The sequence below is a fragment of the Xenopus laevis genome, chromosome 1S, assembly GCF_017654675.1.
Source record: "Xenopus laevis strain J_2021 chromosome 1S, Xenopus_laevis_v10.1, whole genome shotgun sequence".
Lineage (NCBI taxonomy): Eukaryota > Metazoa > Chordata > Amphibia > Anura > Pipidae > Xenopus > Xenopus laevis.
Genome location: NC_054372.1, coordinates 145084001 through 145096219, shown reverse-complemented (window position 1 = coordinate 145096219; position 12219 = coordinate 145084001). Strand labels below are relative to the sequence as shown.

Genomic DNA, 12219 nt, shown 5'->3' with positions numbered 1-12219 from the left:
CAGGTTGATGCAGTATTACTGGGGCAGAAAAACCTGAGAGCAAATCGAAGTAGTGGGGCCTGTGCTAATACACGGTGTTTTTATCCATTCAGTAGTAAATGCAATTGAGATTTTCCAATAGCTAGCACTTATTATATATTGGTTGCTACAGATTACTACCCAGGTGCAAATGATCCATTGCTGATAAATGTATCCCAACAACATGAATACTTCAAAATTCAATTACCTAGGCAAGCTCAAAAAGTCAGTATAACTTTTTACAACCTTAAACATGTATTCCTTAAAAGTACACTATATTACATATAACCAAAATATAACCGTATAATTAGGACTGATTATTATCTAATATAAGGAGCCTGTTGGCTACTGTATCAGATTACTTTTCTAACCTGGAGGGATATAGCAGATAACTTACTGTCATGGGTATATTCCAAGCCATGTAAACGTGGGATTTGAACTCATCCATCCACACTTCAGCAGCTCTTAAAGCATTGCGTTTTGCATAGTAGTCAATGTCATTGTTGTAAGGCTTTTTTGTACGTTCGATGTGGGCAACTCTGGAGCAAGGAAGGACTTCCATGCTTCCACCACATTGCCATACCTGGAAGAAAAAAAGGAGACAAAAATGTGTTTTTATGCAATCATAAATGAAGGTAACTGCGTATAATTTTCATCTGATGCATTAATATTTATAAAGAATGTAGATTCTAATAAGGCAAATACCATACAGTTAAACAAAGATTTTTGGCATTCTAAAATATAAAACAGTGTAAGTTTTCAGACTACTCAGTGATTCCTTCAATGTCAAGGGTTTGAAACAGATAAAAGAAAGAATTAAGTCTATTCAGGCAAGTTGGAAACTATGTATAGTTGGAAACATTGTGTATGGGTTGCTAAAGACCTGGTTACGGAAGAAACTTTGCTATTGCTAATTGAGGCATTAAAGACTAAATACACCAAATTCCTGGACAGCGCACTCTTCGGATCACATCAAGGAATCGCTTGATCATCAAATCATTGGTAAAAAAACTTAATTTTATTTAAATATTAAACATCTTAACAAACTGTTAAACCCTGCGCCATGAGGTCTGACGCATTTCGTGTCACTGCATTTCATCACTGCACTTCTACGACCCCTATGCTGGTTGCCCCACTCTGCTCTGAAGCCGGCTGTTGCCAGCTGAGAGGGAGTGCGGTGGTGGCATCTATTTGTTCGCCCGCGCCTATCTGTGCATGTGCGTGCATGCAAGCGTCAGTGCACCCAAGACAGTGTGGCCAGCCAGGTTGTCTAGGGCACCTGGCCGGCCTGCCCAGGCGCTGCATTCTAAATATATATCTTCCATTTTAGGGCCAGAGAAACCATATTTAGGTAAATTAAATTTCTCAGTTTCCCTGAATTATCTGAAATATTTCAGATCATTCTTTCGTTTAGGGCCTGTGGGTCACTAAGTCATATGAATATTTATAATATAATATGTATAATCTTTGTGTTGTAGAATATGCCAGTTATACATAAATAGAGGTCAACAATAGTACTGTTTCCTAGTTATGATAATGTCATTAGGAAAAGCACATCACCTAGCAACACGCTTGTCCCATAGCATCCTTTGCTGCTTGACATGGAAATGATTAAAACCTGTTTCTGTTTTGTATTTAAAAATATAATACAGAGGAAAGCTGGGTCATAGTGGGAGTTTTAGTTGAACTGCTGGAAGTCTGTAAATACGACAATTAAAAAATACAAACTAATGCTAAAAAATAGCATTATTTGAAATGTAAATGTTATTTAAATTTTAAATAATCCTACTCCTAATTCTTGCTTTCGGGGATGCACAGAGATTGGAGATTATATACATATCTGGTGGACATGTCCCATAGCAGTGTTGTATTGGGAGGAGATTTTTCAATTACTTGGAAATGTTTTTAATAAACGTATTATCCCTGAGGCCACCATAGCACTTTTAGCCAGTCCAACCAAAGAACTCACAAAAACCCAGAATACATTAATGGGGCAAATTTTAGCTGCAGCAAGAATCAAATTAGCGAAAACACTGGCTACAAAAGACCATAAACACTCAAGGTATAGTGGAGAAAATTACCCAGACACAGAATTTGTTGTATTTAACAGCTTTATTGGCAGACGCGGTGGAGAAACATATGCAAATCTGGGCTCCATGGAATGTGTTTATACAATTGTGAGAGATAGGTAGTAGTAACAAATACAATATCAAATATAGCAGAAAGTACAGTAGTACTGGTGAAAACAATTCAATATTGATGTTACCCTATACTAATATTCCCTTTCCCATTAAGAATTTGGTATTGAAAATTATGAATGCTTTACCATTTGTTAATGCATATGTTCTTGAAAAATAAAAGAGATTTAAATTTTTTAAATAATCAGTATTACATAACTTCTGTGATGTGTATTACATACATACTGTATCTTCTGTGATTTGAAAACAGATTGCTTCAGCGAGCTTGTTCAAGGGTAAGATGTTGCCTATGTTTTATACATAACTCACTGCCAGTTGGTCCTTAAAGCAACTTGTGACAGAAGTAATGTAGTTGTTATGTAGTAACAGTTCTCTGAAGCAGAACTCAGCTGTCCACAAGCTACAAACAACACTGTTCAAGTTGCATCTATCACACCATAATATTAACAGGGAATAGCTACAATGCACCTTCACTGACCATGTCAATCTTAAAGCTTCCATATTTTTACTATGATTATATAACTCAAACTAAAAAAATGAATTGCTAGAAGCATTAACAAGTATATATGTATAAATATTGCAGGAACTATTAATATATAATATAAACTAGAAAATATACCCAAGAAAGAGCTTTGGTTATAAAATGAGGCCATTTACCCTACAGACTTCAGGAAATATAGTAACTAGTATCCCACAGCAATGAATGAGATGGTTTCTCTCCAATGAGTGGTACTGCTGATTTTTGCTATTAATCATTGTAATAAAAGGTGCAAATTTTCAACAGGTCTAGTCTAGGTGAGCATATTGTTTGAGTGTGACCTAAGGTGGCCCCACGCTGTAATGGACTAAGCATGCGAATGTTGGTATTGTTGCTTTGCTGATACACTATTTCTTTAAATCTTCTGCTATCACTAACTTTTGTTGAAGAAGATTGGAAAACAGAGTGCTTCAGTCTGGTATGAGGTCTCTTATAGGAGAAGGAAAGCTACGGAGGTATTTTATTGCCAATAGATTAGCTGCAATAGTGCAAGCTAGAATGCGATATTTATTCTGTAGAATGCTTTACCATACCTGAGTAAAAAGCTCTAGAAACTCTCTGTTTGTTTAGGATAGAAGCTGCAGTATCAATGTGGTGTGACATCACTTCCTGCCTGAGTCTCTCCCTGCTCTGGGCTCAGATTACGGTAGAGAAGGGAGGGGGTGGGGAAGAGGAGCAAACTGAGCATGCTCTTGCCCAGGGCAATGAGGTTTAAGCTGAAGGCAGGAAGTCTGATACAGAAGCCCATGTGTACACAATAGAAGGAAAGAAATGTGGTGTTTCTTTTGACAGGGGACTCAGAGCAGCGCTACTTTTGGGGTTTACTGGTATATTTAGATGGACCTTTCTGATAAGACTTACTTAGTTTTAACCTTTCCTTCTCCTTTAACAAGAGCACTGCAATACAGGAATTCCTTTTAGTCCTATTTTCTGAAAATAAAAAAAGGACCTCATACTTGATGATAACCAAACTAGAATAACAATCCTATTTTTTTTTTAATGATCCCATTACACACGGCATTAAGTTAAGCAAAGAAACTTATCTGGAAAAACTCATGTCACAGGCGTTCTAGATAATAAATCCCCCAAGGTACAGGGAGTACATTGTTCTTTGATGGAGAGGTTAGGCCCAAGTGTCCTGGCTCCAAGGGACACAATGACTATTGTTGACTGATACAATTCACCTAGAATAGAAGGGTATGTACTGTGCCATTTTGCTGCTGAATTGTATCAATATAATAGTTTCTAGTTCGTGAGAGGGAGAGAAGAAGGGATCACCCTTGAACACAATGCAAAGAATATCTGGGCAAGTTTACATTATTGGCATGACTAAAGAAAGTTGTTGATGCTCTGCATTTAAATAATTTTTTAAAGAAAAGTTTTTTTATAATGTGGATGATTTTGCTAAAAACAGTTGGTCATTAAGCAATGATAGTATCAATTTAAATAAGCATACAGTAGTGATGCAGGCAATTCCTGAGATCAGGAGAATAGAGGTTCTTAATAAAACTAGCAAAAGGTCTACAAACGACTGAGGTTTTTTTTATCTGCAGCTTCCAGATACTCATTTCTGTGGAAACTAGCTAACATGATCAGAGAAAGCAAGCAAGTATCTCTTAACCGACTGTAGCACCAGAACAATGAAAAGCAGGAGAATTATAGCCGTGGCTGAGATTTCAACAAAACATATCAATCATCTTGGAGAACCTGTGTACTAGCAATTTGTAAAGGATGCGCATTAGGACCTGGATTTGCATTAGGGATGCTGCAAGAACCCTGAATAAACAAGAGCTATCATCAAAGGAGTATTCAGGCTTTCTCACCTGGAGCTACATCTATCTCCCCTGAACTGCTACACACAAAGCACCAGGAATCTCCTGCAGCTCACAGATTAACAGACAGATTTGTTAAATTAAATCATTAACATTAAAAAAAACAAAACCATTTTTTTAGGCATGAAGTAAGATAGCTTGTTGCAAATAATGGGATAACGGAAGTCTGCCAGTGTAACAGAGAGCACTATCCCCTACACTGAGATGTCCTTCATAAATTATGAATACATCTTCAGTGAACATGAAATGATTTCTTCGCAAGGAGCGCTGAATCACTTCTTAATAAAATGCTATATTAATATTCATCAATTCTTGATGAACTGCAAAGTGTCATTGTCACCAGGCAGGAGTGGTGTGCCAGTTATTACCTTCTGCAGAGTGGACCTATAATTGTAATGGGGGAAAGATGGCACTTATTACAGAAAAAGATCATGTAGGTAGCTAGCAATATAACAGGTAATATTCTGACACAGAATCTGACACTTTTGCCTTAAACATGCTGCTTGGGAACATGTTGGCCTTTGAATACCTGCACAAGAGGAACTTTATTTAGTCTCTGTTCACACACCTACACACTCCCCAAGGACTGAAAGAGATGGCAGGTTGTAATGAGATCCTGGAAGGAAATCTGATTTCATTTGTCTAAATAGATTCAAGAGCTAGTCTGCCTCCTTGCGTGACACAAAATAGAATTAAAGTAAATCATGACAATAACTAATTCTGGCAAGAGTTTTGTTCATTTAAGATTTACAGGTCAGACAATAATAAGTACATAACCCTTTGGAAGTTGGCCATACCCTTTTGGATGGCAAATGCAATGGAAGAGCTTCCATCAGATTAAGCCACCAGGGTAAAGCTGGCCATACATTTAAATACTCGCTCTAGTTGAGTTCGCCAAATGAGCAGATCTATGCCCGATATTCCCACCTTGAAGCAATTATTGAGTGAGAAGAGAATAAATGTGGTAAAATAATGCATTATATCATTCATGAGCATGCTTGGGTGAAAATTGAGGGCTCACCATTTATTTTTTAGGTTCTAGGTTGCATCATTTAAATTAATGTAAAACAGCTGCTCTGACTCCAATATTAATAGTGCATTGTCCCTAAAACAGCATTAAACATCCACAGTGCAGATAAGGGTTGGTTTAATTGTAGTATCTGGCACACACAGCTACACGCTTTTCCAGTTTAAATAAATGGAATGGCAATTGCACTCTGTACAATAGATGAATCAATAAAGTGTGTCCATTTGGATATGCAATGTGCTATAGCTGTTATATAACCTGACAGTGCAGAGTGTGATATAAACTAACTTGGTGGCACATCTGTATATTTGCACATACAACTGCTTTGTACACAGCTAACTACTTTTTTAATGCAGAAGAAAAAAATCATGGACAGGTTTCCTTGCAGCCTGAGGTTGCTTCCAGGGCCAGATTTCTATCAGCAGGAAATGGTCCTAGAGTCCGTCAGTACGACCCTTGCATGCAGGCATGCACTGGAGCACTGGGGAGTGGTGAATCCACAGCTGGGTGGTTACCCTCCCATCCAATAAAGTAAACCATTTACAATGGCTAAATCAATTAATATAACTAAACAAAGAAAAGTCATTACTGTGTCTAAAACAATTACCTTTTAGATCAACTTCTTCTAACTTCTTCTGCCATCTTTTGCTTAGATATATTTCATATATGCATACAATTGAATTATAAATCAGCAACTTGCTCCTGGGGCTTAACTTCTTCTTTCTACACTGAATGGCAAATAAATCTGTAACTTCCTTTAGGGACTTTTGTTTGCTTTTATTAAATGTAAATCACAAATATAGCAAAGGAATAAAACAGGAAACCTAACAAATAAACCTTTGTAATGAAAAGAGAACATTTATTGTTTTAGCTAAAATCACATGATTTTTTTGAACATTGAAAGAAGAACTGGAATCCATGAGGAAATCCATACATACATGGTGGGGAACATACAAAGTCCTTGTGATAATGAATAAAAAATAGTAATTGCAGGATACCAGGTATGATACATACAGAGGTGTAACTATAGTATATACAGTATATATGTATTTAAGGGAAACAAATCCCACGGTCGAGGGGAGCCACGGGAGCCAGGGGACCTGACCAGGGGGGAATTCGCTTCCTCTATAGTACAGAAATACCGAAGCCTCTCTCCTACCTAAGAGCAGGAGGGGAGCTATGGACAAAAGCAGGTAGGAGGGTGGGTGGAGTGGGTTCTGGTAGGGTTGAATGTCTGTGCCAGGCCCCTTCCAATATTTTTTTGTGGAGGGCCCAGTGCCACTTGGTTACATATTCATAAATAATTTATTTTATTTCAAATGCATAGATTTTGAATTATCCTTTTAATAAAATGGAACATGGCATGTAGAGACAGTAGACACTGATAATGACTGAAGGTGTAAACTGTGAAGGTGACGCTTGCATTCCAGTAGCCTAGGTAGTATCTCCACGAGTTATAGGTTATGGAGAGATGAAGGGATTGGTAGTACAGATATAGGCTATAGCTAGAGAACCGTGAATGTGATAACCCCTTGATGATGTGTCAGATCTCCTCTATCAAGCCATTGAACCACATATATCTGACTTGTTTCACAGATGGGGTTATTGGAAACACAAGAATACAGACGTGGAAACATATTGCATGGAGATTTGTGCGGGAGCATTGAGTTATGAAGGTTATTCCTCGTGCACCAGTGCCCAACAACTCATCAGTGGCCCAGGGCTAAGTGAGCTATATCAGTCCATTGTGCAAACACAGTTTCTATAACATACTGATTCTGATGTGCTCTGCTTTTATTCTGTGCCTTCTGAAAGCATGTTTGTTATCCAGCTTCAATAACTTTCTTAGACATTAGTGATGGGCGAATTTGGCGTTTTTTGCTTCACCGAAACGGAGAAAAAAATTTTTTTCAACTGCGAATTTTTGCCAATTCATTTGCCGGTGGCGAATCGCGGGAATTCCCTGCAAATTTGCGCTTGCCAAATAAATTCGCCCATCACTATTAGACATATCATTTTTCTACCAAGAACAGTAATCAGGTCACATTTTCTAGAATAGAATATGTTCTATGCTGTAGGTCTAATGTAGCAGTTGCTTTGGTGCTAAAGATTGTATTAGATTTGTTTAATAAAGTATAATGTTCTATTACTACTACTTATGACTCACTTCATGCATTGGAAATCTTGCTCTTTGGTGAATGAGAAATTCAGACCTCACAAATAATTCCCTAAACATTTCCGACATGCATCATTGATGCTTTCCATGTATAAACATAAAGTTATTAGCAAATACATATCTCCATATATTTGCCACTCTTTCCATTACAAGTACTTAATCTGTATCAGAGCAAGCAGTAAAAGCTGCCTTTTTATCCATTATACAGAGCGCTGCTCATTTAAGGTATGCATATTTATAGAGACAATATATGTAATTTTAGGGAAGGATCTTTCCCCTTTTTAAATTACACCGATAATTATGCTGCAGTTTTCTGTGTCATTGAATTGGAACTATACTGTAGTTTGCAACATACGTAGCTTGAAAAGTCTTTATGAGCATGTCCCCTTGTTCAACATGATGGTAATAAATAGTGCTTGTCCTGAACATAGCATTTTAATTTCTTAAACTAAACAGAGCAAACAGGGAAATTGAAGCTATTCTTCTTGTGGGGTAGAAAAATAGATTACCAGTGCACAGATAATCCCCCTGCATAATGGATAGTTTCTTGTTTGTGTGCCAAAACAGGCACAACAAATGGTGAAGAGGGAGGGTTGTTATACAGAGTTCAGTATCTCTTGTTAAACTAACTCTAGCTGATTCTTGTTAAACTAACTCAGCTAATAAATGGTAAAATAGGAAGTGAGAAAGCAAAACAATTCCCAATTACTACTACTATAATAAAACATACCCAATGAATATGTATGTTGTAATTAAAACAATAGGGAATGTGTTTTCATCATAAGTTGTATTTATCTTTCTCATGATGAAGAAAAGTTTATATAGGTATATACCAACCCTTTAATACTAACAGCTTACTTGGCAGAAATTTATGGAGCTGTTATTTTCTGACGGGGTCAGACTGCACCGGCTGGACACCGGGCAAAAACCCAGTGGGCTCTCGTGGGCCCGCCAGACCCACTTCCTGCACGCTTCTGCATGCCAGACCTCTTCATCCTGCAGTGACCTCACTTCTCACGGCCAGTCGCAGGGAAAAAACAGTGAGCGTGCACACGTGGACGCGTGGGGCGGAGGGTGGGTAAAGAGATTTGCGGCAGGGTCCGACCTTGCTTTCTGAAGGTAAAGTTAAGGGTTAATTTTGCTGATGCAAGCAATATGGCAGCTTTTGCTCATATGTGCAAAGAAAGAATGTTGTCTGCATGTAATACATTTCACCATCATACATTATAGAAATGCATAGGGGACTAGCCTCTATATGTAATAAAATACACTAAGTTTGCCCAGGAGCAGTAACCCATAGAAACTAATAAGATGTTGACCAGTAAATGCTACCTGCTGACTTAGCGCCTTATATTACATAACCCCTACATTCTTAGGGGGTTCTTAGGGCCACTGGAAACCTGACTGCCTCCTAATTCTGTAGAGGAACATTTTTATAATTAAAAAAGATAAAGGAGGGTCAATTAATGTTTGCATGTATTTTTGATGCAATTATGCAATAAGCATCGTTCTCAATGAACCAAAACCACTATGTATTCAAAGCCATGCTCTCGGCATTTATGATTTCGCAATTACAATAAAAAGTCTTCTTGTATGTGATATAATTGCTTGTAAAGTACTGAACAAACATATCTGATGCTTTGTTTTTTCTCATAACGACTGCACCATTTTATATAATAGTAGTAGTAGTAAATATTCCTTAATCCATCTGACAAAGAAATAATGTAATTTACTGTTTTTAGGCTCATTTGCATTATCTTCTCTTGTTACTTATGCTAATCTGAAAACTCATTTTGCTTCTGGTCTAAACAGAACACCTTAAACACCTTTATGAATGCCACACACTTGGGCTAAATTTAACTGAATGGGAAAAAAAACTCCCTTCACAATGTATCTCTAGATTCCCAAAAACAAGTTAAAAAAGGACTTTGGGAAATTTTAAACTTTTTTCCTTTAAAGTACAGGTATGGGATCTTCATAAAGCTACGAATTACAGAATGGCTGTCTCCCATAGACTCCATTTTATCCAAATAATCTGAATTTTTAAAAATGATTTTCTTTTTCTCTGTAATAATAAAACAGTATCTTGTACTTGATCCAAACTAAAATATATTTAATCCTTATTGGAAGCAAAATCAGCCTATTGGGTTTATTTAATGTTTAAATGATTTTCTATTGGACTTAAGGTATGAAAATCCAAATTACAGAAACATCCATTATCCGGAAAGTCCTAAGTCTGGAGCAGTCTCAATAACAGGTCCCATACCTGTATTAACAACATTACACACACACTGCAAAAGTTGGAGAGCTCCTTGTAAAACTACATATTTAGTTAATTGTGTAGGTGAAATGTGCAAGGCAATAATCAGCTACTGCAGCAATCAGTGCATTAACAACATATTTGTAAATGTTAATGCACAGTTACATATTATTTATTGAACTATACACATAGGAGCAAAGAAAATATTAATTGTTTCATGTGCAAATGTTTGGGCGCCCTTCTACTTTTATGTCCATACGTTATGTCATAGGCTCCCAAGTTTACAAAAACTCTGTGATTTCTTTGTTTGAGGTTTTGACTCTTTGTGAGTTCAAAATCCACAAAGCTTATGTCAAATAAATGTTATCTTTTCAACAACAGTGGTCTTCGGTGATTCCACAACATTTCTGACACCCCAAACTTTGTGATCAACAACCATGGCAATTTAAAATAAAGTTAATTGATGCCTACAAAGAAGGGACATGCAATAAAAACATTCAAAATGCCTCCGGGTCGCAGTATTCACTGTCTGTAATGGCAGTTTTAGTCTATCTACCTAGCTACTGTATCTACTGCAGCATGCTGGTGCTTGCCAACTCAAGTCTATCCTGATTAGGTGCTCATCTTGATGGGTTTTAAAGAAATAGGTCTGAAAATCACAACTAGTGATGGGCGAATTTATCCTGTTTCGATTCACTAAAAAATTTGCAAATTTCCCGCGAAATTTGTAAAACGGTGAAAAATTTGCGAAAGGGATTGAAGTAATGGGCGACAATTTTTAAAAGCTTGTCTATTTTGTCCAAATACATTAAAGTCAATGGGTGTCTGAATAATTTTGATGAGCGACAATTTTTATAAGCAGGACTCTTCTAACACGCGCCCAATTTTTTTGACGCATAATTTTCTCTGCAGTATCGCAAATTTATTAGCCGCAGGCAAAACAACGCAAATTTGTGGCTGGCGAATTTATTCGCCCATCACTAATCACAACCAGTACACTACCGTCTGCATATCATCTGAATGACATGGGTTATTTACAACTTGTTTTTTACCACCACTGCAGAATTTTCTCCATAATGTCAGTGTAATTGTGGTCATAAGGGTGAGATGCACATCTATTTAGAAGTGCAAGGAGTGGCATTGGATGCAATCACCATCTGTGAAAAAAGTGCGAATTTTCATATATGTGACCCCTCATGTCTGTGTACATGAAACCACAAAGAGTCTGTAATCATAGTAATTAGTCCGTGCTCTCCAAGATGCAATCTGGAATTTTTGCATCCTATATAAAGTAAAGGAAGCGAAAATTAAAACAAAACCTTACCTCCCTTGTAAAAACAGGTAGTGGAAAGAGAAATAGATTGTATTCGCTGAATAGTTCTCTTCTGCTTATCTCTGCAGAATCTTTGGATACAGCAAGAACATTTATTGTTTCTTAATTTTGTGCTACATCAGGTTTTGAATAAGCTTGGAAGAAGTTGCAATTTTTTCAATCTGCATTTTAAATCAGGAGTGTTTCAAGCACATTTCAAGTCAATGTTAAAGACTAATCCCAGGATGCAATATGTGCTAAACAGTTATATAAGTGTATTTCCACAGTAAATACTCAGCAATTACAGTAGCTTTGATTTGTTAAATGAAGTTAGACTAATGGAAAATGAATATCTGATTTGTTGCTAGTGTTTAGTTTGCTAGAGCAAACTTGCTGCTGTTTTGGCGAATGGGAACCAATGACTGCATGACCATGAGTGGGGGGTGATTCTGCAGTGACTGTTACTATATATTTGTGGGGTAGAGCTTTTTAACAGCTGCACAGCCTTCTGGAATCATAGTTTATCTTTTACTTTCCAGGAGTTAAAATAGTGACCTTGCTCATACACGGATATCCTAAAGAAGAACAGAAACTGTAAAAGACATTGCAATTGACTGTATGAAACTTTACCCACCAGGTATGAGAATTGGATGGTTGGCACAGTTGGAAAAAGTTGAAATTACATGCAGTGAACATGGATAAATAAATCATAGTTTGTGTTTCTTTTACAGGCACTTACACACTAAAGAAAAATGTAAATTACAATACAAAACGGCCTAAGCATGGAAGGCTGCTCATTTCCACAGCATGTGAATAATATCAGTGCTTTCACTGGCAAATCCAAATAAATGAACGATT

General features: G+C 37.0%; 1 protein-coding gene across 1 annotated transcript in view; it reads right to left on the bottom strand.

The window, feature by feature from the left end:
• The window catches only part of galnt9.S (polypeptide N-acetylgalactosaminyltransferase 9 S homeolog), a 133404-nt gene that overhangs the window by 23628 nt on the left and 97557 nt on the right, over window positions 1-12219 (bottom strand). Inside the window, exon 7 of the mRNA XM_018241973.2 lies at window positions 416-601. Within this exon, the coding sequence (XP_018097462.1) occupies window positions 416-601 (186 nt within the window). The remainder of the gene's footprint in view (window positions 1-415; window positions 602-12219) is intronic.